Source organism: Mixophyes fleayi, chromosome 1 (assembly GCF_038048845.1).
Source record: "Mixophyes fleayi isolate aMixFle1 chromosome 1, aMixFle1.hap1, whole genome shotgun sequence".
NCBI classification, from domain to species: domain Eukaryota; kingdom Metazoa; phylum Chordata; class Amphibia; order Anura; family Limnodynastidae; genus Mixophyes; species Mixophyes fleayi.
The window spans coordinates 238504468-238531711 of NC_134402.1; the positions used below are offsets into that span (position 1 = coordinate 238504468).

At 40.0% G+C, this 27244-nt stretch overlaps 1 protein-coding gene across 1 annotated transcript; it reads right to left on the bottom strand.

Annotated features, from left to right (window-relative positions):
• Positions 1 to 1334: 1334 nt before the first annotated feature.
• TRIM14 (tripartite motif containing 14) lies at positions 1335 to 27065 on the bottom strand. The gene is made up of 6 exons (XM_075208143.1): positions 26180 to 27065; positions 13808 to 13903; positions 10187 to 10420; positions 8788 to 8950; positions 6750 to 6842; positions 1335 to 5148 (listed from the first exon to the last, which is right to left on the bottom strand). Exons 1-6 carry the CDS (start codon positions 26789 to 26791, stop codon positions 4613 to 4615), a joined length of 1734 nt encoding a protein of 577 aa, XP_075064244.1. The 5' UTR covers positions 26792 to 27065; the 3' UTR covers positions 1335 to 4612.
• Between the last annotated feature and the right edge of the window lie 179 nt (positions 27066 to 27244).

Below are 27244 nucleotides of genomic sequence, written 5' to 3' on the forward strand. Positions count from 1 at the left end.
ATTCAGGTTTGTTAGAACGCTACACACACATTTTTGGGTCCACCTGCACCAATCATCCATATTAAATTTACCTAGAAGCCAGATGAGCCTTCATTACATCCTGGCAGTGAGCAAAGGACCACTTAAAGTATTGTTTTCTATAGGACACTGGTAAAAACATACTCCCTGTAGGTTAGGTACAATCGAGTAAAGGGGTATAACTTGCATAAATATGGTAAATTAAACCAAATGTTCTAATGTAGTCTCCCTGAGAAAGTCTATAGAGAGAATAGCAGAAGATCAACTGAGCCTTGAGGCAGATCGGATACATAAGGAGCAGATGGTAGTTCCAGACACAGAGTGATTTGATGGGAGGGATAACTAGGCTTCTACCTTATGAATACAAATGAGTGAACAGTTTAGTGAGAATTCAGTGATCAACAATATCAAAAGCAGCAGAAAGGTGAAATACTACTTGGACTTTTATATTTCAAAAGTTGTTCTAGACGTTTGGATGTTATAGGGAGGAGACGGTAGATGATGCGAATACAGGATGGGACAAATCCTGTCTTTTTAAGGGTTGATATGACTAGTGCATGCTTGAAGGTGGGAAACATTGTAATGTAAATGTGTATAACCAGTGATTTCTGATTTTATTTAGGGTTCAATATGTAAATAATTACAGATAGCTGAAGTCACCTTGGATTTTTGTGACCTGTGTAAAAGCACTTCTCCTACATCCTTGTGCTTTTATTTAGTCTTATAGCTTCTCTGTGACTTATAATATCCATGGCCAATGCTACCATTAGACAAACCCAGCAGATTACCTAGGGTACAAATGGTTAGGGAGCACAAAAACCCCTAAAGGAGTGATGTATTATCACTCATGCAGGGTTTTTAATGCCTCCACTGTGCCCTCACATGGAGCAATGTCTGCTGACATGGCAGAGAAGCAGCCTGCAGTTTATTACCAGTAAAGCTGTCAGCAGCTGCTCCTCTATATTGGCGATACCCAAGGACTGTGGCACTGGACTATGATGTCACTGCCAAGCACTACACTCCCAGTGTGAGGAGCAGAGGATAACGCCCCCACCATACACCTGCTAAGGAAAGATGCAGCAGGCTTGGGGGCGCCACTTCCAAGGAAGGGAGGGGCGCCCTCAGGGCTGGTGCCAGCCCTTCTACAATCTATATAATATTGGGAGGGCATTATCAGATATTTTTTACAAATCAACTGTCTCTTGTTTGCTGCTTTGGAAAAAACTAACATTCAATTCCACAAAAAAAAAAAGAAATCTACTCCAAAAGTAAGGATAAATACAAATATAACATTTGCATGTTTTTAATTTGTCACAATGTATATTTCTTATACAATTTTCATGAAAAATTTGTAAAGGAATGTTAAAAATTACAGTTTTACATAAATACATGTTCATAGATGCCTACACATGTATTGTAAAATAATTTTGGTCTTGCATTTCTAGTGCGTAGCTATTACAATTACAAAATAAACATGACGTTCCACTGTTTACACATTATATATATATATATATATATACATATACATATACATATACACACACACACACACAAACAAACAATGGCGCTTAAAGCAGTATTGTAAAAGTGTCAATAAGTCCAATTCCACTAATACACTTCTTCCACGTAAGGAGGCAGCCTTCCTTCGGAATTCCGGTTGGCAAATCCGAGACAACAAATCTGATAGGTGCAACAAAAAGAGAAGGTGCACAATAGTGTACTATTTTTCAGAGTTAACAGTCCGAACTCAGTGGGTATATGTATAAGGCGTAACGAATAAAAACTTTCAAAGATGTGCATTAATCCAAGCCTCTGAGTGGTTTTTCAAAGACCATATATGTTCACTCCAGTCTTGTACTCATATAAAGGGAAGGCAGAAATACCAGAGCAATGTCAGATAATTGGTGTGTTTAGTAATGAACCCGTCACCTAATTAGATGCACACCAATGAGAAATTTTTTTTTGCTTATCTTTATATTTTCATCTGGTTGTAAATATTCACATAGTTCAGTATTTCTTTCACCCACACTGAAAGGCTCTGGGCCTATTTCAGTAGTACCTCTGTTGTTTCTGAGTTCTCAACTGTACCTGTGTTATGTTTTCTGCAATAAAGTCTCCTGTTCGCATTAAAACAACTGCCCCAGCTCTCTGATTGTAAGAGTCTCCCAGTACTCGTAGCACAATGAAACCCCTCACATATACAGACCTCGCTGAGGAGTGGCCCCAGCGAGGTCTATATATGTGAGTAGTAGTTTAGGTCGACAGATCTATGGAAAGAAAATGTACTGTAACCCATAACATCCAGATATTCTCTTAGTCTGGACACACCGAACTGCTAAAATCCGATACATAATTTGTTGCTATGGGTTACAGCACATCACTGCTTTTTGTTCTTTTTTTTTTTTTTTTTTTTTAAATATGCCCATTACAGCCAAGCAGGGTCTGTTGATCTAAACTATTCAAAAGGAAGCAAGTAATCATATAGCATTATCGCCCCAGCTGCTTTTGCTTAAGGAGCCATATTACCATTCAGAATGGCAGAAAGAAAAAAACAAAAATAATACATTTCCAAAATGTAAAAAATAAATTCCTAAGCATTTTTTATGTCCAATAAGAACAGCAAAAATATTTGCTGTAATCAAGGTAATATAAAAATCACACACGCCGTTAGACTTTCCTATTGACTGCACAATATTTTTGAAAAACAGTAATCCAACAATAATTTTAAATTATTTTGCATTATTTTATGACATTCCTCACAGGGCCGGAGTTACCTCACTGGAGATCATAATCACATAACATTTGCTGCCCTAAGCCCCGTCCCGCGCTTTTACATTCCATAGCCTTGGGGTCCCTGTCACAAATCGGAATATATTGACACTACCATATCCATTTCATCCATTTCTACATATTTCTTATCCTATATCAATTGATTTTAAATTTGCTGAGGGAAAAAAAATTGAACATACAAAGAATAAGCTACCTTTCAAACTAAGTTACCCAGAAATAAGACTATTGTGCCTAATGGTGAATTCGGCTATGATACCACTCCAATCTTTTCCTGAAAAAATAACTTTTACACCTAAATTGGTTCTACTAGGTGTTGAAAATTGTAATATTTGGTATATAAAACACAAGTGACATCAATTTATGCAAAAGATATCCTGTCAGATACATCCTTAGATTAGGTGAGTAGTGATAATTATTAACAACAGATCAGGGCACCGTATTACACAGTGCTTTACAGAGAAGTTATGTGTTAGTGATGTCACCTGTCACATGACAAATTTTAAAAGTGAAGGCAAAACACACAAATATGCAGCAGTGTATACAAAACTTTGAGTGTAACCTTTATCTGTGTAATGGTCATCTTTGTGAGCTTTCACACAAGCAATCTGTAATCCTATTTCTTATTTTCCTAGAACCCTGTCTCCAGCTGCACATAGAGAAACAGAATTAGGCTCCTTTATGCCTTTTAGAATAGCCAAAAGGAAGCAAGAGGTGGATGATGCCGACTTGTTGGCAAAATGAGCTCAAATTACATTATATTAAAAAGCAATGTAAAATAGCTTATTTCCACCCATATGCAGAGAACACATCTCAAAACGCATCCGCCTGTGCATGGGCAGTATATGCACCGAGATTCCGACACGCCATCAATAGGACTGTATTTAAAACTGCCCTGTAACAGGTGCAAAACAGACGTCTCCTAAAGGCAAATGTGTGTGTTTCTGCAGGTCTGCATGAGCCGCATTTGGGCAAACACGCTTTTACTGTACTCTGCCTCTGTTAAAACACGTCTTCCCTCCCCTGTACCCCCTCTCGAGGCGCAAGTGGATGTATGTGGTATGCAAACAGACCTACGTCCCACTCTGTTTTAGCCCCTAACAGTCCAGTTTGGCTGCACATTTAAGTGCTTAAATCAGACAAGATTGGACTTTTGGTGCTCAAGCCAAGCAACCGGATCTCTGCTTGCATCACTGGTGCCTGTTAGCATGGTCAGACAGTCCTATAGAGGCCATCTGCCATCATCTCCCAATCTTTTTACCAATATGTTTGATATTGTTTTCTGCCAGATTGTTATCGGGTATGGGGGTTATCTTTGGACCACTTACTTTGCGAGCCTGTTGCCCAATATCTCTGCTGATATCGCAGTGTACATGCCAGCATTACTACTGATGGCTAATTGACCATCCATCTGTCCCCTCTATCACACCCTTGCCCCACTGCTATATTTGCTCGAAAATCAGGATATTTACAAGAACCCTCAGCATGCCTTCATTCACCCTTCTGGTTCACAACCTTAAAGCACCATTTTCCATTAATTGATACATTCACACCTGCTTGTTCCCCTTAGTGAAGCCCATGGAGCAGCCCCTGGACTTGGTGAGGGAAAGGTGGGTATGGTGATTTTCACCCTGCCTGAGTGTGCAGCTTTAATTTACACAATTGCTTTTACAATGTACACATCTGAAAATTGTCAAATAAATTGTAAGGAGTATCTTTTGCTGTGCAACATAATGTATACCCCTGTTACCCAGCTACCACAGATATTCTATACTTTATTACAGTGAGGCACCAGGAGCTTGAATTGTTAGGTCAGTCTACACATTGTGATTGATCCGTCCCATAACCGCAGAGCTGGATACAGAGGTTCGGTGAATCTACAGCGAAAAGTGTGCAGGTGCTTCATTCCAGATGTGACATCAAAGAAGGAGAGAACTCCAGATTCATAGTCCAGGTAAACACCCACTTTTTCTGGAGGTTGGTTAAGCGGAATCGCTTTCCTCTCTGCTTTGTGGAAGGCCCAGTACTCATGGTCATATCTTTTAATGCACCAAGATCCACTGGTCCAACCTAGTCGACTGAACTCAGAGTCTCCTTTTCTTTGGATAGACGGGTAAGTGATGCCAATCCACCATCCATGTCCTGCTTGGAGGACATCTACTTCCCAGTAGTGACTACCAGAAAAGTAGGAGTCTCTACTTAGTATCTGCATGAGTTTATCAAACCTCGGAGGGTGATTAGAGTTAAACTTACCTAACCAAGCACATTGTACTGTAAGGCGGTCTTCTGAAAGCCTTAACCTAGGGTGCATTGTATCAGGATCTAGTGTTGGACTTCTGGCATCTGTGAAGACAAGACACAATGGGGTCTATGTAGTAAGGCAAATGCAGCGCATTTCACTCTTCCTCCACATTAGCCTCCTCTCTGTCCCCAGAGGAGGTCAGGGCACTAGGACATGCACACATGGAAATGAGATTAATTACCATACATCATGTGTACTGCTCTCTCTCCTCTTCCATGTGCCATAATCCTCTGCCACTTCTAAGTTTTTTAGAGAGTACTGCTTCAATGATGACTATCTAAGTCCTAGACAGCTGAACTATGAACTAAGTAAATGTGTGTCAATATAAATACATTATAATTTGTTAATAAATTGCATTGATGGGAAACTTGTATATGTAATATAAGATATCAACACACCATCTGCTGAATAGGATAGTGCAGGACAAAAGCTTTTTAGCTTGCTGCAGCTAATTTTAAGCCAGTCTTAATGGATTTGAGTTACAAGGCGGCATCTTTTACAAATTAGCTATTTTTGTTTAATCGGGATGATGGCTAAATTGGGGTGGAAATATGGATTCTTATTCTGTTTTTTCTTTAATCATGTTAATGTCTGCATGCATAGATAGCTGAGGCAAAATGGTGTTATATGCCGGGTGGAGATAGCACAAACCTGAAGGCAATTGCAATTTGCAATCTATCATGTCAGCTACATTCAGTGGATTTCCACATGGTATGTTTCAGCCACAGTAAAGCAACAACAAATTACATAGTGCTGTACATTGAGGGGGCAACAGGACACTAATCTCTGTTCTATCTGTGAGTGAGACTGTCTGTGGATTGGATGAGGCCCGGAGTTCTATGGTTATGTGGGGGGACATGAGTTTGCTCAGTGCTAGCTGTCTGGAGGACTATATCTATGTAAGTTTCATATGAATACAGGGGGTGGAGTAGAAATAATGTTGGGGTCATGTACAGGGTCCGTATTGTAAACAGTGTGGTATGGGGGAAAGGTGTCAGGGAATGCTAAGGGAAAGGCATTTTGGCAAGGGCAGATCTTTGGGGCAAACTAGTATCTGACCTACGGTCCAATGTGGTCTTAATCTATCTCTGTATGTCTGTATATACCTTCCATATTCTGTCTTATTCCATAAGTACAGACTATTGCAAAAAATCATATAGGAATCTTTAGTACATTAGTAAAAACTTTATTTTTTTAAATTGCAATGCTGCCATCTAGTGTCTAAATGGTACCTAAATATAATAGACCTGATTCATTAAGGAAAGTAAAGCAAAACAAATTAGTAACTTTACATCTTGGCAAAACCATGTTGCATTGGAGGGGGAGTTAAATGTTAAATGTGATGGCAGATTTATATTTGGGGTAGGACATGTCCTACATCAACTTTAAATTTCAGTGTACAAATAAGCTATCAAGCTATGTGCTACATGGAAAAACAGACAGTATTTTACTTATGTGCAAAATAAAAAACTAATTTGCACCACTTGCATTGTAACATGGTTTTGTCTCGGAGAAAACATACTAATTATTTTGCCTTACTTTCCTTAATGAATCATGCCCAATATGTTCAAATAAATTAACATTCTTAAAGAATAATATGGTAATAATGGTAATAATACAAATAAATTGCAACAAAACTTACATTTTAAGAATGATAGTCTATTCACAAATGATTTAGTTTTAATTAATGTTCCTGGCTCTTGGGCTGATCTCCCGTTGGGGCCATTAAGTCCATCTAAATTGGGAAAAAAATTTTTTTTCCTGGTTATAAACACGCAAACATATCTGTCCAATTGTACAGTTACCCAAAGCACATTGGTTGTCCAACTATTCCCTATTTGTCCTCTGCCAAATCATATAAGGAGTTGTAGTTCAAAAAAGCTTTTAGGAGAACTTGATTCTTTCTTCACCAACCTGAATGTGTCAAACACTTCCATCAAGTAAAGATGAGCAGGGTGACTGCGGAATGTTGCACAAAACAAATTGTGAAAAAGGCCTTATAGCAGAGGTGTGAGATTTCAACAATACAGTCTTGAAGATTTGCATTTGCTTCTCAATTCGTTAGAACAGCTATCCTGCACTGTATTTACAGATCACATACCAACTAGGAGATACCACTGTTTGAAAGAGGTGCTTCCCCTCCACCTAATATTTGATTGTAGGGCAGCACAGTGGCCTAGTGGTTAGCACTTCTGCCTCACAGCACTGGGGTCATGAGTTCAATTCCCGACCATGGCCTTATCTGTGAGGAGTTTGTATGCTCTCCCTGTGTTTGCGTGGGTTTCCTCCGGTTGCTCCGGTTTTCCTCCCACACTCCAAAAACATACTGGTGGGTTAATTGGCTGCTATCAAAATTGACCTTAGTCTTGCCCTCTCTGTCTGTCTCCCTCCCTGTCTTTGTGTATGTGTGTGAGTCTATATTAGTGAATTTAGACTGTAACCGTAAGCTCCAATGGGGCAGGGACTGATGTGAATGAGTTCTCTGTACAGCGCTGCGGAATTAGTGGCACTATATAAATAAATGATGATGATGATTGTAAATGTGTTGGGTGTAGTTCAGTATAGGTGGGCCTCAATGAACAATAATCCCCAACATTTTATTCTTACCTAGATTAATTTGTTTGCATTCCCAGATATTCTTCTATAAATGTTAATGCATAAAACCCAGAGAATAAAAATACATAATGAAAATGATACAAGGAAAGAGGAAATGTAGTTGCTGGTGGGGAAAATGTGTCAAGCTATGGTCAGGACACTGCACAACCAGCCAAAGCAGTCATTGTTGAACAGTACCTCTGTGTCGGTAATGTTAATATTAGGTAATGTTTAAAGACATTGGGCCTGACTCCTTTTTTATGCTTTGCTCTCCTTAATGACTAACATTTGCACCTGGGCAAAACCATGTTGCATTGGAGGGGAGGTAAATTTAAAATGTGGGAACAGATTTATAGTTTGGGTAGGGCATGTCCTAGATTATCTTTAAATTTTAGTGTAGTAATAAAGCTATTAAGTATTTGTGTGCTAGATAAAAAAACAGCCAGTATTTAACTTACGTGCAAAATAATAAACTAATTTGCACCCCTTGCATTGTAACATGGTTTGTCCCAGAGAACATTTACTCCTTTTTTGCCTTAATGACTCATTATGACTAATTTAGCACACCTCCTAAATATCCCAATTTAGGTGGAACAGTCCCAATTTGAGGGGTCTTTCCCACCATCCCAAACGTCAGCACCAGAGTGTTGGGAGGTATGACCTGTTCACTGTACTGTATGGATGATGCATGGGAATTTGTAGGGGAGGGGGTAAAGGGAAGCCTAGCACTTCAGAAGTGCTCTGTACTGCCGTGACGCTACATCCCTTGCAGATCAATAACTATTGTAATCCATTTTTACCAGCCTTAAATACGGTTAAGAAATTGTGTGTACCACCAATGTCACTTATCAATATAATTATCAATAAATGAACACAGTAGACAGAAACAAAGATGTTGCAAGTGTGGCAGTGATGGGGATACAGTCACGGGGTTTTCTTATACGAGTGATGCCATCATATGATATATGAGTATTGTAAATGACTTTTCATATGCTTCTCTTGTAGGTCTTACTGGCACATATATATTATTCATATATGACATGTATAGCTTATAACATCCTTAATAAAATAAATACTGTACTTACGTTTTTGAAGACGCTTTGCAAGTGTTCCCTTGAATGAAGATTTTAAGGCATCTAAGAAGGAGGTGTAGTACTTCTCCACATGTTCAAATGTAACTGGCACTGGATGCACCTGCTCTGCCGGAGCCAACTGACTCTGCATTTCCTTCTCTGCCGAGGTATAATCCTGTATAAATTCACAGGTCATTTTTTTTAATAGTGGATAATATACACAATGGTGTCAGTTATATAGGGGATAATGCAATAAATAACTGTGTTATTACTTACAATACACAAGTGTGTCGAGCTGCGATTTTTCAGAGCACTGGTGATTTTATGTGCTAAGTCGGCATATGTATTAACCTGCGATTTTGACATTCCAAAATCCAATCTCTGGCGATTTGTATCAATTTTAAAACACCTATCCCGCCGGAAGTTTAGCCAAACTCACCGGAGATTCAGCAGAAAATAAAAAGCATGCTGTTAGAGCTATCTGGCCACTCTTAATTAGTAATTATCCTACGCGGGGGGCCAAATTATTTTATGAACAAATTAATGGGACAAATTTCATTAATGATTATATGTACGGAAGTTTTTTTTATTTTATTATATTATAGTGGTTTACTATTACATTACCAGTGGGCAATAACAATTTTTTTCTGGTGTGGCAATATTTCCAGATGGGGACACCATTTAAAGTACATACTTGTGGCACTATAAGTGGCAGTGTGTATTTGTACCCATATAAATGAAACTGAAATGTGCAAGGTGGGGCTCATTTGCATTGTATTTACATGCAGAATTTTGCATGATTGAAGGTTCTTATTACATTAACCAAAACACAAAAGGCACCCCATTGAAAGCATTGAACAACTGCGAATTACTTTGACCTCCTAAGTACCCATACATATCAGGTCCTTTAGCAGGGAGGAAAATGCAATACAGTCCCCTGCAATTCATGTTCTCCAAAACAAAATCTTGTTTTTGAATGTGGGTACATAAGCAGGTGTATTTACAATTCTCAAGGACACAAATAGCAAATCCTACTCTGGTTTCATAAGTAGCTGAAGGTTCCAAGTGGCCTTGTTATGGTGAATACCAAAGCCACACACTGGATTAATAAGGTGAATGTAGGTATGAGTAATCGGCTGAATATATTCAGAAATGGTTTGTCGACCGCAGCCTGGTAAAAACGCGATTACTCCATTTGTCAGCGATTGGCCAGCAGGAGATTTGAAAGGGGTGGAAGAACAGGGAGGTGGCATCTCAGGAGAAGGCAACATGCAAAGCCATTGGCAATCACAATACCAACTTCCTCAGAAGATATTCCTCTGGCCAACAGCAGCTATTTATTTTTCTTGTTTTCAAGGGATCCCATTCCTGTATGCTGAAGGGTTCGGTGTCACAAATACCATCAAATTACCTGAATAAGTTGGACAGCATCAGGCTGTTGATGTATACTTCTGACATGGCCTGAACATTTGTCAATGGCTTTTATTTGCTCCTGACTTGACTCTATTTGACCATCATAGGCCCAGAGAGTCAAGTTCGTCTTGTCCTCAATAAATTTCTTTGCAATTTTTTCTTCTTCGTCCAGCAGTAGCTTTAGCTCTGTAAATTTTCCTGTCAGTGAATCTTTGCTTGCCAAAGTACGGGCCTAGAAACACAGATAGAAGTATTAGGAAATTGTTAGGAATAAAATCAAGGATATCATGATTTATTAACAGGTCACAGGCTGGTTAAGCTTTTGAACCGACTTTGTAGAGGCTTCGGCAAACAAAAAATAAAATGTTAGTTACTGTCTATAGAGTGCACCAGACAAACCCACAATGTCATGGTTGAGGTTCTGTGTCGGAGAAACAGCCAAGTACAGTTATTTCAGTGCTTTGTGTATATATACAATGTGTAAGCGCCGTAGGGACCCTTAATGGGTTAATATAACTGATGGTGTATATAATATATATGGATTTATGTGTGTACATTATTTTTTAATTGTGGCAAAAAAGTGTAAGGTAATTTTTTGGGTAGGTTCATTCACAATAAAATATATTTATTTTACAGCTGTGTATAAAACCCAAGATATATTTTAGTACTGTTTCATTCCATCAATTATTAATGTGCACAATATCAACTGGTAATATTAAGTGTTTAATGTTGGTGCTGGCTCAGTATTTAAATAACGGATGTCTATGCCTCAAGTTATGGGTTGTATAGATGCCTTGCAGTAAATGTAGAAAGCTGGTTTAGACAGTGATTGTCCAGAGATGCTTAAGCAAGGGGGAGTGTTCAGTGCTATGGAGGGCGGAATTGGCAGGGAATCGGTGGCACTTATGGCTCCACTTATTCAGACATCTCCCAGGTGATCTCTGTCAAAGCCAATGTTCTGCATTTACCGCAAACTAAGTGTACAAATCATTTACTATACATTCCACACAAGTATTTTGTATAGTGCAAATGTTGACATAAGTAGGTGAACTTTTCTTATGCTATAATTTACTGGTGTAGGTTATAGCACCTCTTACAGTGCACTACACTACTTACAATCTTCCCCAAGCCAAGTAAAAGAATGCTAAGACACAAATGCTTGCTAGTTTATGTCAGAGCTGCATATTCTAATGTAATGCTGCACTGGAAATTGCTCATCACTTGGGTCCTTGCCAGAAATTTCATAACATAGAGTAAAAAGTAAAATCATAACTAAGCCACACTAATTAACTTCACGATCCTCCCAAACATCCGCCTAAGCATATCTCCCAACAGTTATCTGGGCAGAATTGGGACAACATAACCCTAGCCATTATCTACACAACCACATGCACTTTCTGTTTAAGCTCCACCCACATTCCTGTAATCACCCTTTTGGGGCCTGAAGATCTCATCTGGGCCCCATAGCAGCAGAACCAATGCCACTGCTCTAGAACCAAACAGCATGCAGTCCATGGGCTGACTTCTTCATGAGCATTTTAGTTCAAACTAGTTTCATTGGTGATGACTGATGGTAATCTAGTTAAATATTCAAAACACAACCAACATTTTTACATGCCTCCTAGAGAAACAGCAAAAAGCTATTATATGTACATTGCAGCTATTATGTACCCATGTCACACTTCATTTTGCAAAAAGAAGAGATACAGCTGAACAACTGGTTGGTGTCACCAAAGCAGCTAAATGGTGTGGACGTGTGTATCGGGGAAGTGTGCAGATAGTTCAGGTAGTAGACTGGATGGATCGGTATTTTGAGATTGGGAATTGAGAGATATGGTTGATTTACCTTGAAAACCTATGAAAAATGTACATTGTAGCAATGCGATAAGAGCAATACAATATATGTTTCTCCTATTTTAATGGGAGGCCTAGTGTTCACCCACAAAATGTTATTCCCAGCAGCTAATTGTAGACTCATTGATATGCACAGGAGAGTAGGTAGGTATGACATAGTTCCGCTTAGTGTTTCATCATCGCTGTGGTTTTGAAGCTTGGCCGAGCCTATCTGCGAAGCCCTGATTCTAGTGATGATTATTAAACAGTGAGAGGATGCGTTGCCACTATAAGTAAGAAGAAAATGTACTTTTTTTTTTTTTGCAAGAGTGGAGTAGCAGTGGTTGGAAAAGATCTTATTAAAGTTACAGGCTCCCTTGACTAAGAAGAAATACTGAAAAATAATATATATATATATATATATATATATATATATATGTATGAGATCAATTATTAATACAAATATGGCTCAGAACAGTCAATTATTAGAAATGAATATATAGTCCATAAAATATTCATAAACACTTCCAATGTGCAGGCGGCAGCCAGTCCTTATATGGGCCAACGGTGTGGTAGGATTTGTCTAGGAGGTAAAACAAAAAGACAAGGCGCACAATAGTGTAGTATTTTGATAGCACAGTTAGCATATACTGTATGAATCAGAGAATAGTGTGATGTAGAAGCAAACACCACTCTATAGAACCAGATAGACCAAACACACCAAGCACTGTGTGATCAAACAAAGGTATATGGTGCACACACCACCCCACTTATGTGAGTTTCCGTACCAAATATCAGATGTAATATGGCTTATCAATATCTAAGTGATTATATCATGAAGTAGATGGTGAACATTACACACCATCTGTGTTATTAGATGGCAGCGTACCAAGTGTACAATCTTTCAAGCTTATCTGCAAATGTCTTTGTCTACAGTTGCTCCAATCTCCAAATATAAAACCTATAGTTCGAAGTTTAGTTAGACTCCAGCTCCCGTTTAAGTTGCAGCAGCCACAAAGTTCATTCTGAGAAGTTGTCCTTAGTAGATCGGTCATTGATCCCAAACGCAGGACGATCACAGTTGCATCATAAGCTGTACATATGATCCAGACAATGATATGTTCTGTGTGGTGCACATGCTTTTAATAAATGTAGTTTCTCTGGTAAACTTTCCTCACATCTCCTACTAACTAGATGAACAAGCTCAGCAAGGAGCAAAGAAAACACACCATCAGCCACTAGAATAAACACTAGTCATTACTAAACCTGCATCAATACCTTGTGAAATGACAATAAAAGGCAAAGGTGAGAGTCACAGGCCACTCCTGCTGAATATGCATAATAAAAATCGAGGCTGCGTGTTGTGTATCTCTTACTTGCCTTGGGAGTGTTGCTCGGCAAAGCTCTGGAACTGCCTGCTCCCTGCACCTACAGCTCAACATATCAGCAACTAAGTATATCATGTATATATATATATACACATGCATACATACAAACACACACAACCAAAACGCACTGCATATATGAAGAATGTAGTTTTATAATAGTTTGGCACCAGGGGACACTTTTGCTCTATTAACTTGAAGTCTGTTACTGTGTGATCCATTGCCAAAAATTATAAAATATTTCCGCAACAGCCCGTAGTTATTAAGAGGTTACAATATTTTGGTTGGGAACCCTGGGATATGAATCTATGAACTTACAGAGCTAAGCAAATATAGTACATGCATTTGCTTACTGAATGAAATCCTGTGGTGTCCTCTTTCATTTTAGACATACATCATACCTTGAGATCAGTGGCAGCTTGCTCGATATGCTGTATGTTGCCAAGTACATAACTTCTCTTTTGATCAAGCTGCTCCAGGCATCTGCTTGTCAGATTCTGCAAGAAACCGGAAGACATTTATTACCATAGCAAACTGTTTTCAGCAAGTCAGTGTGGCTTTTCAGCAGCAGAAGGAATGTAGTGCTCTCAGAAAAACATAGTAAGCTCTGTAGGCATATCTGTGCTGCTACCATTGGATTACAGCTCCCATCTTGCTCAATCAACAGTGTCTGTATTTCAAAACCAAATTGGACAAATACATGAATTGCATCACATTGTGTATACCCTACAGTAGAGAGTTGTTTCAAGTCACAGGTGGCAACTTGTAACTGTTCCATCAAACCAGTATGCTAGAGAAATAGATTTATTTATTTTTAAACTCTGTCAACATACTTTTAAGCAACAGAATCATGTCATCACCTGATCAAGGAGAAAATTGGTTTGATAAACGAGTCTATCTATTAAAATTCTCACGGTTGATAACATAATCAATTAACCTTAGTCTTAACCTTACTCTTAAGTAATAAATAATAAAGACACCACACCAACTTGTGGGCAAATAACTTTTGTTTATTTAAACTTAAACCGAAGCTGCAATGGTGGGTGGAAGAACACTGTACCCGACCTTGTCCATCCATAAGCGCACACTGCTTCTTAAACTTAATGGGGGACAGCCGTCCCCAGGCATCCCGGAACCCGCACCCCTCTTGGCTAATCGTAATGCACCGCAAGTCAGCCCAGATGAGCTGTACTTGCACCGAACCTAAGCCGCCTCTTCAAAGGGCAGGAGTTCCACAAGCCTGACTAACATAAATGTGTGCTTTACCACTTTGCTTATCCTGTACAGTGTTCACCTGCCACGGTAAAGGTTTCCCAGCCGCTGAATGGCAAAACCGTGCCCTTTTCATACCGACCGAAGACTTCTGTATTACCTCCGGGGTTGAACCACAACACCCGTACCGTACCAAGGTCAGTTAACATGTGGTACCCAGTACATCCAGAGCTGGACCACAGCCCGTACTATGCCACTGTTCGATGTCATCGCTGACCCATTCATAGATCCGGGGCTGTACCACAACACCCGTACCATACCATGAGCCCATGCTGCAGTTGGCTCATCATACCTCCGGGGTTGAACCACAGCCTTCGTACCATACCATGACCTTCACTCTCCGTTGAACCACCATACCTCCGGGTTAACACCCGTACCATACCGCCAGCCCGTGCTGCAATTGGCTCCTCATATCTCCGGCCTGCTTCCTCACTGCATCATCTAATTGGCCCTTGCATACCTTGGCCATATGTACCGAAGCATGAGACTCTGCACTTTAGCTGACAGCGAACACTTGCCCCAGGACTGAGGGGATGGGCGGGAGGGCTTGTCGTCCTGGGCCACGAAACTGAGATAACTCCACCCCAATCTTTTAGACTAAATCCTTACACCCGCCCCCTTATGACACCTGATTGCACCTAAACCTCCTACTATTTTTGTTAACCCCTCAGATATCTGACTTGATTATGTACCCACCCAAAGCTTTTAGTTTCCCTCGGGCTTAACTCATCCCCACTTCTCATAATTTTCATTTATCTATTGCGTGGACATTTATATTTCCGTTCTTATGTTTTGGTGAATCTTGTGGCAATAAAAATGTAAACACTACATATATTCAGCTCAGCTCACAAAAATATTCAACTATGCACTGGACATAAGAAATAAAACAGATATTACTGTATACTGTCATAATGTCCTGTTAATTGTATTGTTTTTATCTTTGAGTAGTGAGTCAGTTAGTTATTACTGGTCATTTGTTACATCATCACTGCAAACATGATCATAAATATGTTTACATTGGCAGCACGGTGGCATAGTGGTTAGCACTTCTGCCTCACAGGGTTCATGAGTTCAATTCCTGACCATGGCCGTATGTGTGTGGAGTTTGTATGTTCTCCCTGTGTTTGCGTGGGTTTCCTCAGGGCGCTCCAAAAACATACTAGTAGGTTAATTGGCGTGCACAGGGCAGAAAGTAAACTTTATTCATAGAAAAGTAATTTGTGATCTTCTAAAGAGTAGAAGATACAGTAGAATAGCTGATTTGTTCGGATGTTTGCCATTTTTGCAATTTCCCTAAATGGTGAACGAAGATTGATGCCCTAACACTGCTTTTGCTATACTAATTAACAGGAGGGATTTTTTTTTGTCCTGCTGTACATTTGTCAGCATTTTTAAGCAGGATTCCTTTTTTAGCATGTGGCAGTCATTAATTACCAACTTAAAGAAAAATAATAACGAAAGACAGGGGCAAATTGCCAATACTTTTCTCAGTTTAACTGCCAGTTCTTTCAAGCCTTTGTTTTCTTCCATATTTCAAACGATCCACCAGATGTCAGCAGACAACCAGACCTCTGTATAGTGATATTTCTGTTGTGACCTTGAGAACATAATTCTGCTTACACTTGTTAGATAAATAAATGGAACTATTATGATATACAGTTGCAGCTTTGCTTATTGATGACCATTTACTAAGTTATATATTTTCTGTGATTATTATTATAATTTATTTAGTTTTTAAGGCTGATTCCTGCTGGGATCATATGTCAGAGAGATGCTTCCCTCTAGCGTTTAAGCATTTCAGGGGGAAACATATGGGTACTGGGGCAAGAAGGCGATGTGCAGAAATTACTAGACTAGAGGAAGGAAGTGATAAGAACAGACGATAGACTGAACCCGACGTCTCCCGAGTTGGGGAACTGAAAATAAAGTTGACAGTGAGGACTATGAAGGAGAGAGTCCAGCTAAGTAACCTCCGAAATCCCCTAAACAAAAGAATTAGTACAAAATACTGGGAACTTAATGTATCAGTGTTAAACCAAATTATATATAAACGAAAGGGTGTAATCATGGTGAATTAGCAGTGATGGGCAGCACGGTGGTGTTGTGGTTAGCACTTCTGCCTTACAGGACTGGGGTCATGAGTTCAATTCCCGACCATGGTATTATCTGTGAGGAGTTTGTATGTTCTCCCCGTGTTTGCGTGGGTTTCCTCCGGGTGCTCCGGTTTCCTCCCACACTCCAAAAACATACTGGTAGGTTAATTGGCTGCTAAGAAATTGACCCTAGTCTGTCTGTCTGTTAGGGAATTTGGACTGTAAGCTCCAATGGGGCAGGGACTGATGTGATGTGAGTGAGTTCTCTGTACAGCGCTACGGAATTAGTGGCGCTACATAAATAAATGGTGATGATGATGATGATACAGTATATTGCGTGTTAAAGTGAAACAACTTATGAATTTGTATATAACCTGTCTCTTAAAGCAGTACTCTCAGATTTGGTGAAAAATTCACCCTGTTCATAGCGGTATTCATAAGAGCCATTGGGTCTGCTCTATGTAGCATTTTTTTCCTGGGACTCTGGGGTTCATCTCACAGCCCCAGATGAAAACTGGTGTGGTGTGATGCTAAAAAGAGGGGGATTCAGCCTGAATATCAGTCAGAAGTCTTAATCCTGGAGATGGCAAATTCTAATTGGTCCTCCAGCCCACACACCCCCTCCATAGTTATTTTAAAGTGCTTAACTTAAAAGGTTTGCTGTAACATTACAGAAATGGAGCAGTCCCCAGGACTCTGGGAAAGGAGTAAGTGAGCAGACTGCATCTGATGTAGAGTTGGACGCTTTGCAAGTAAAATAATGTCTAAAAAAATAACATGCAGTTCAACTTAGTTAAGCAATCTAGTTAAGCAAACTAGTTAAAATATGTATGCTGGAGGTGGATATGTTTAAAGCATATCAAGCAGTAGAGAGACGCCAGTCCTCATCATTAACTTGGTGATGGGAGTTTAAATGAGATTTTCTAATAATTTAAAGAAAGCGTGGCTCTCCTCCCAAAAGTGCTACCAGTACTAGCACTTATAGCTTAGGCAGGTTGCAGTAATTTTGGGGGGACATACAGCGTTGATTCCCGCTGAAATAGCAGCTATCAGTACTGGGCTATAACAGTCAGGGCTGCTGACACAAATAACAGAGAAACCCACAGTCATAATGTCAACCAGACCTAGCTTGTTCAGCACGGGGCTGAATTCCCTAGGAAAATTGGGTTCACTTAGGAAAAAGAGCCCAGTGCACTTCAAACACTGGGGAGCTGAGTGTGGGGTAATATATTATTCAGAATTTTTTGCTGTACCAACATACTTCAAGCTTCAGCATTCACTGGCATTCAGGGCCCGCTGGGACTAGAAAAAGTCCTGTAAAAAACCACAGACACCATGAGAAAGTATTTTTACTTTTTTTTTTTTAACACCCCCCTTCACACCATCTTGTACCCTCTTTTAATATTCACCTCATCCACTTATTTCTTCCTGGTTTCAATCAAATTGGAAAAAAATGTAAAACTATATCACAGAGAAGTTGCTCTTTGCAGAGCTTCGATGCGAGCGAAATACCATTCTAATCAGAACAGAGTGACTTCGCTCTGATTGGTCAGAGTGTGGTAAAGTAGTTCTGTATTGGTTGGGATCTCACCACTAACTGCAATTAGCTACACTGATTTAATGTATTTACTGATAAAATACATTTTTACAGGTGCACTACATGTCCCAGCGGGCTGGATGCCAGGGCATGCGTGTGATTGTAAGCACCAGTATACCCAAGAAATTTAGGGCTGCCAGGGAACATAAATGCACCAGCTCAATTAACTCTTTGGGCTAGATTTACTAAACGGCGGGTTTGAAAAAGTGGCGATGTTGCCTATAGCAACCAATCAGATTCTCTTTGTCAGTTATTTAGTACATTCTACGCAATGACAGCTAGAATCTGATTGGTTGCTATAGGCAACATCTCCACTTTTTCAAACCTGCAGTTTAGTAAATCTAGCCCTTTATCTTAAGATACATGCAACTCAACATACAGATTTTGCAGATTTTTGTTTGTTTTTTTACACATTTTACATTTGTGATTTTTATGTAAAATACGTCTAGCTCTATATGAGTCCCTTTGTTCTGGCTGTCTATCTATCAGTGAGCTTGAAACATTCACTAACATGAAATTATCATTTTGCTTTCTTTTCACATGTTTTTTAACATCTACATCTTCATAGCGAATATAAAGTACAAGTATGTTACGCTGAATATATTGTGAATAGGTAGTCTGCCACAAAACGTCTTTATGCTGACTGCCATCCAGCTTCAGGCCCCTTCTGCGGAAATCTGTTTCTATCCTTTGCAATTACACTGTAAATATTTTTTATAATTTGTTTTGTCTATAAGAAAACTATAAATATGGTTACATATAATTAGTTTGTAACACTGAAAAAAGACAAGGGTCCACCAGGCAGTGGCGGATCCAGGGGAGGGCGATCGCCCCCCCTAGCAGGGGCTTGCTGCCGGCGGCTGCACAATATGTGCAGGTCCGCTCGGCAGTGACAGTGTGCTGCCCGGCTGCTCTGATTATGTTTAAAACACAATCAGAGCAGCCGGGCAGCACATTGTCACTGCCGAGCGGACCTGCACATATTGTGCAGCCGCCGGCAGCCTTGAAGTCAAAAAGGGGGCGGGGCCTAAATCGCCCCCCCTAAATCGCCCCGGGTAGGATACTTTTCTAGATCCGCTCCTGCCACCAGGTAAAAATTGTAGTTGCATTGATGTAGGTAAAGGCCAAAGGAAATTCCCCACTGTGACAGTTGTCAATTTAGCCTAAAGGATAGAAAACTATCATTTCTGACCACAAAATATACAATTTCAATTTCCTGAATTATAGCTACAAATGATTTCTTGCAAAAAAAAAGAAAAAGAAAAAAGGCATCCAACCAGTGTTCCCTCTAAGCTGAGCAATCTGGAAATGATAGAGTTAAATTTGTATCTTACTAGGAAACATCCTGCAGATTGTGAATGCAAACCTTTCGGGTGGAGCCCTCATTAGAGTGACCTTTTAACTCTTTCCTTTCCAGATTGGTCAGCTTAGAGGGAACACTGCATCCAACAGTTTTTACATTCTGCTTGTAAATTTGCCATCACCCCCTCATGTGGTAAGGAATTAAACAGTTTAGCTATTACCGTAAAGGAGCTAAAACCCTATTTTTTACATTCACAATTGATGATTTTATATGTACCTTAATATGAAATCCTTTGTTTTGATCTCATATAAACTTAGAAATGACAGTTAGGTCACCACTAAGGTGCCTTTGTCTCCCAAAGTAAACAAACCTAGTTTTGCTTAACCTCTTTTTATAATATAAATATTCCTTTTTTAGTGAGGATCCCTATCGTTGTATCATCTCCAATTCTCCTTTTTCCTTCTTACAATGAGGTGCCCAAAACTGTACCCTATATACAAGATGTGATCTATTTACATTTCCAACCACAGTCTGTCACATGGTTCTGCTACTCACCATTCTGTCAACTAGGATTCCTAAATCATTTTCCATCTCAGCTTCCCCAATTGTGTTCCACCTAATGTTCAATTAGCACAGTTATTACCATGGCTGAGATGCATAAATCTACATTTATCTATATTAAATGCATCTGACCTAATTTGCTTAAATCTTTCGCTCTAGTGAAGCAGCACCCTGGTTCCAATGTGGAAAAAAAGAGGCATGAGCTGAGTCCAGAGGTTAGTAGCACATAAGAAAGAAGCTACCAGCTATGTTTGAAGTTGACCTGGGGGCACAACTATGTGGCATAATATGAATTGGGGCACAAATATGTGGCATAATATGAAATGGTAGTTAAACTTGACTACTATTGCCAAATCAACACTGGCTCCAGGACTGCTGAACAAATTGATCCCTGGTTTCAGAGACAAACCAAATGGATGCTCCGATGCCTGAAAACACTAGAGAGCCTTCCATGTCAAAAAACTGTCAGTTATTGCAAAATGGCAAAACTCTCTAATGAGACTATACTAAAGTGCAGGAGGTAAGAGCTGAAATGACCGCATCTGCCATGGGGTTTCTAACGCTAAAGATGGAGAATCTAAAGCAAAAATGTACATTACTGTGTAAATATGCAATTGCGTCACTGTGATTCGCAGTGCAACGACCCCCATGCTTGCCTCTTGATCTTTCCTCTTGAACATCCCAGAGGGGAGTTTCAAAACGTTGGCAAATATGACCCATATACTTTCCCTAGACCAGGCCTGTCCAACCTGCGGCCCTCCAGGTGTTGTGAAACTACAAGCCCCAGCATGCTTTGCCGGTAGACAACCAGTTGATAGCTGGAAGGGCATGCTGGGACTTGTAGTTTCACAACTCCTGGAGAGCCGCAGGTTGGACAGGCATGCCCTAGACTCATCTTATGTACCAGACTGTTATGTGGAACAAGTGTCAAATTGCTAAGAACTAGTTTAGAACTTTCCGCCTCATGAAAAAAAAACCATGTATATTAGGCATAGATACAGAAGCAATATTCACCAATAATCTACATACACATGCTATGTAAAATGTGCAAAACAATAAATATCCCAAATTTTTCTCAATCTCTATAAAAGTGTGATGGAAGATTTTACTTATTTCCAAAAATAATGTCTTAAGATAAACACAAATTAATAAAAGAACATTTCCAATTTAATAATACACTTAAAAAACATGTTAAAACAGATGATCCTCTCAGCGCTCAAACCATGTTGGGAATATTCTACATTGCAGTCATGTGTTGGGTACCGCCTTTGTATATACTGCATGCTGGAGTCTGACCTAATGGCTGTAATGATGGTCATCAATGGTATAAATCCTTGCAAAGGGGTTATAAATATGCTTTTGTAGCTCAGCTCACGTTACCTTTGAAGAGTTAATTGATCAAGTTGTGACAAATACAACTGCTGTTAAAGTTCAGCTGGAGTATGAAAGTTCACAATATGTTATCTCTGATGTTTTACGACCGTTATTACAGACTATTTCAAAGTCCTATTTTTAGTGTCTTTCTATAGGGCATGGAGAAAAAAAACACCCACTTAGTAATTAATGAATCAGGCTGTGTCTAAATGAAATACATTCATCACTAATCAGTTCTAAATACTGTCCAGATAAATTAGGAATAATATGATAAATGAAAGACATCATACTAAAGGAAAGATAAAATGCAAATCAAATTATAATAATAACCATAATGATAATAGTGAAGTCAATTCCTCGTAACATTAGATAACAGTAATATACAGACTTTTTACAGATCTGCCTAGTATATGAAAGGATACACTGCAGCTCAAATGTGAAATATTCTGTTGAAATGGAATACATAAATAACGAGTGAATATCAAAAGGCATAAGAGAGCCGTTTTATATATATATATATATATATATATATATATATATATATATATATATATATATATATATATATAATACAACTTGCTGGAGAGCTGTCTATTAAAGGACTCAAGGACACAGTGTTGCTTAAACATGTTAATATAACACTAAATTTCAGTTCCCTTTTACGTTCAAATCAGATTCTGTTCACATGGAGTGTTGGGTAAAAATCTATAGTTAAAAAGAGAACCGTTGTATATACCCAAAACACGTTGTAGAAAACTAGTTAGTAATTCAAAGTCCCTATCTTTTTGCTACAGAAATAACCACATAAATTTGTTGATATATACAAGTAAGAGCTTTATAATCAGACCCATTAATTTGAATCAAATACTTATAGAAGATTAAACAAAGAAAAACAGGAAGGAATGGGTGTACACAGATTAACTTATTGTTGCACTTATCCAAAGTATAGAAATTCTGCAGGGTTAAATAAGATATCCCAGAAATATAAACAATCAGTGTTAAATATTTATAAGTCTCCTGTAAATAAGATTTATTGTACCTCAATTCTTACACATGTCTAGAATATCTATTATTATAAATAATAAATAAATGTATTTTTTTATATAGTTTTCCTTTATATCTATATGAAGTATAAAGTGGACACCTCCCGGGCACTCTCTCCATTGGTTGCTGGTGAACGGAAAAAAGTCTTTGTATAGGAGGGAGTTTAACCCCGGGGATCCCAGATCAACCCCGAAATAGTAAATTGCAGCAGTGCTTCTTTATGTACCACTACAATTTGTAGCGGTACATATTGAGGGCTACAGTTCTGGGGTCATAAATAGACCGCTAATTTATATAAGTTGTAACCATATGTGCTGTTACTGGCAGGGGGTAAATATATTGTTTTGGCTGAGGTGACATAGAATTTCTACCTCTATACTTACTATTCAATCAGGGATCATAGGGTCGATAATGGCATGTAGAGAATCTTATTGTCTTAGTATATACACACATGCCCTGGCACTGAAAACATAAAATATTTTGTTTCCAAAACAATCAGTCATCTCAGAAGTGCACACTGTTTATAGCAGAGGTGTACACCCTGTAGGTCACAATATGTTCCTTAAGTACCCTGTTTGTCAAATATGCAACACATTATTATTATTACCATTTATTTATATAGTGCCACTGATTCCGCAGCGCTGTACAGAGAACTCACATCAGTCCTTGCCACATTGGGGCTTCCAGTCTAAATTCCCTAACACACACACAGACAGAGACAGACACACAGACAGGCTAGGATCAATTTGTTAGCAGCCATTTAACCTACCAGTATGTTTTTGGAGTGTGGGAGGAAACCCACGCAAACACGGGGAGAACATACAAACTCCTCATAGATAAGGTCATGGTCGGGAATCTAACTCATGGCCCCAGTGCTGTAAGGCAGAAGTGCTAACCATATTCCATTAATAACGATCTTTTAGAGTCCAGGCTAAAATAAGGTTGGGTACCATTAGTTTATATTTTCTGTGTGGTTGGTTATTGAGCCTTGGTATCCATAATGATGGGCTACACATGCTGTATTATTGCTACGTATGTGGCCCCAAAATGACCGTGATGTCCGATATTGATCTTATTGATATCAAGACAGGGGCGCACGGAGGATTTTTCGGAGGGGGTTTCCTCCGCCCCTGAAAAAAAAATTCCTAGAGACCGGCACTGTAGTATACAGCAGCCGCGGCGCTGTCAAAGAAGCGTCCGCGGTGGTGCTGTATACAATACAGCACCGCCGCGGACGCTTCTTAAACAGCGCCACGGCAGCTGTATACTACAGTGCCGATATGTAGGGCACTTTTTAGCAGAGGGGGGGGGGTGTCTGGAGACCCAGAAACCCCCCCTGCGTGCGCCACTGCAAGAGTGTCAATAACCGGCATGTTGGTAAAACCAGTCAGAAGATGAATGCTTTCGGTGCACTTGAGTCATGTGAAGGATCATGACTAGCATGGCCTCTAAAGAGGCAATAATTGTGAAAACTGTTATCCCTTTTGAGAGTATTTAAAAGTGTGGTCCCCAGGCTCACCTAGTAGGTGTCATATGTGCATTTCTACTCCACACCTTCCTTTAATGTGCACTTGGGTATGCAACCCAGAGTCTAGCTCAGTCTCTTATGTCCCAGGCCCTTGTGGGTGACTCAGCAAACAGGGACCCCCACACATGTTGGTTGATAACAGAAAGAGTTGTGTAGTGCAGCTGTAGCAAGTGTAGTGGTGTACAGGTACCAGCTGATGTAATAATGGGCACCAGACATCTCTCTTTGATGGATATAAACAAAGTTGCTTGGTTTACATCTCCAACAATTTATATTCCAGCAGAATTCTTAGTTAGTTGGCAATAGTACACACGTTGTAACACTGGGCACAGGAGCTGGATTTCTCTGCCACCCTGTGTCAGTCCTCTCCCTCTAACATGGTTGAGGCCACACAATTTCTCTCTCGCTCTGGGCACTAATACACTTTCTATCTCAGAGCCCACTGAAGTGCAACCTTGTCGTTTACGGTTACCTCTCAGAGTGAACAGCCATGCTCATGGGCGCTGAGAGAGGAAATGGGGCCGATCCTCCACTGGAGCCAAGTATTTATTTATTTATTTAATTTTTTCTTTAATTAGTTTTTTTGCTCCAGTGGGTGGTGCGCCTAAGGGGATTTAAGGTGGATGGAGGGAGCTGACAGAGGCTCCTAGTCCCCAGACAGAGTGTAACACCACACACTGCCCCACAGCCGAGGAGATCTAAAGGTTGCAAGACTAAGATTCCTGCTCACTCTGCAGGATGTTTACATCTGATAGATGTCAATAGCACAGCATAGGTAAGTGCAGTGGCCTGTGGACGTGTCATAATGTGTCTGTGGTGGGGTGCTATAATGTGTCTGTGGTGGGGTGTCATAATGTGTCTGGTGGGGTGTCATAATGTGTCTGGTGGGGTGTCATAATGTGTCTGGTGGGGTGTCATAATGTGTCTGGTGGGGTGGCGTGATGTGTTCAGGGGCTGCGTGATGTGGCTGGAGAGGGCGTGATAAAGGTAATATTTTATTATATTGTATGTATTATATACTGCGTGATCTGTGTTCACTTATTGCTATTGTTCACTTATTGATTTCCATATTTATATTGTCCAACGGGTCTCAACATTCCAGGATCCACACAAGAATCCAGTATCTAGTTTCAAAAGCTGCAATAACAGGTAGGTGAGAGCAACACCGCTTCAATACATAATGTCTCCCTTCCCACTCTCCCACGGAGGTGGGCCCCAAATAGTTACTGTACCGGGGGCCTTAAATTCCTCTTGGCGGCCCTGTCCATGCTTATATGCCCAACTTCCTATCAGGACAGGTCAGTACCATCATGCCCTGTAATGTCTCTCAATCTCACTCCCAACCTCTTCACATCTTATTATCTGACACTGGGCTTCCAGAGCACCCATCTCTGAACACAGACAGACCCAATCACAGAGCAGCATGGTTAACCTGAACATAGAATCTAAGTGGTCACAACTCACAACTGGAAATCCCCAAAAGGTAAGCTTCTTTTCTCCCCCAAGGAAAGTATTACTTGGTACTTCTGAGTCACTATTTTTAAACAAGTGGGATGCACCAATTTCTCCAACCATCCCTCCAAGTGGACTTGCTCACATATATCAGGGACATCACTCACTTCCTCTAGCACTCAAGGATTGTTACAAAACTATTATTTTATTTAAATACTTAATTAAAAACCAATTAAAAGAACTATGAAGGGAGAGATAAGTTATTGATGCGGAGAACAGCTTTTACTAGCCACTGCCACAAAAAAGTCAGAAAATCTGGAGAAACTCAGTATGGAAAAGAAAAGAAAGCAAATAAGTTAGATATAGTTTAACATGATATAACATTTAACAGCATGCACAACTCTACAACAAATATTTACAAATGTTTAAGACAACTCCCCTCTTGTCATTCGGTTGTTAAGGTATGACATAGATAACATGTTAAGTATTAATAACTGTTTGAAACTTTTTTAATACATAAAATAGTGGAAGTAAATTGCATTACAGTACCTTCTTGTGCATAGCCTCCTGTAGCACTAGTGTCACTGGGTGTCCTTTGTGCGCTCCAAGTAGGGGACACAATGTGCACACACACACCTTACACATCGAGCAGAAGAGCTCCACTGTCCGATCCATGTGCTCTGGACACCGGCGTGTCCCTCTCCTCAGCTCTCGCATTCTTCGGGCCTCCTCTCCTGTAGCGTCACACACTAGGTGGCCGGCCATACCCTCACTTTCACCCTCTTCGCCCAGTATGTGCGGCTGAAAGTGCTCAGGGCAGTACGATTCTCCACAAGTCAAGCAGCTCCATCGGGCAATGCATGGGCTATGAGATGGGCACAGGTCACACTGTAATGGCTGTTGTGTGGGAGACGCTTGGTGCCCCCTAGGCAAGGTGCATGTGGGGCATGGCCTGTCACCATCTGGATGACGCTGCCAGAATTCTTCCAGACAGCCAAGGCAGAAGCGGTGCCCACATGACACCAATAACACGGGCACTGGGCATCTAAATCCACATACACCACATGTTTCCACTGCAGGTATACCCTTGGGTGTCACCGGAGAACGTGTGCAGGAGCTGCGATTCTTGTGTAGCCTGTCACTTACACCTTGTCTATCCATATCTGCTCCTCCAGCCAGCTGTTCTGCTCTGCAAGCAGCAAGTGTCAAAGGTCACTTTATTCTACTGCATTTAGCTGTTCCTCTCTCTATGACGATACTATAATACAAGTTAAATAGAGTACTTGTAGAGAATAGCCTTACAATATATTCTGAATCACGTAAGCCGCGTCAAGGAAATCTTCTCGTTGTCCTTGTAAAACATGTCATTGACGAAATCTGGGTAGTTGGCTTTTTGCACTGCTCCGTGTACAATGCATACGACCTAGGACCTTAATCTCTCACTCACTACATACACCAGGAAACGAAACTTGGCTCTATTTACCATGTGACGCGTTGCATTAACCTAGAAGCTCAGTTATACATAAACATGAATAAGAACTAGAGATGCTCACTGACCTCTGTGATTTGGTTTTGGTTTTGGATCTGGATAACCTTGGGGTTTTGGTTTTGCCT

Coding starts and splice junctions, on each gene's coding strand:
- TRIM14 (XM_075208143.1), bottom strand. CDS start 26,791: ATGGATAGACAAGGTGTAAGTGACAGGCTACACAAGAATCGCAGCTCC. Junction 10,421..13,807: donor AAGCTGCCACTGATCTCAAG/GTATGATGTATG, acceptor CTGTGTTTCTAG/GCCCGTACTTTGGCAAGCAA. Junction 8,951..10,186: donor ATGCTGTCCAACTTATTCAG/GTAATTTGATGG, acceptor GAATTTATACAG/GATTATACCTCGGCAGAGAA.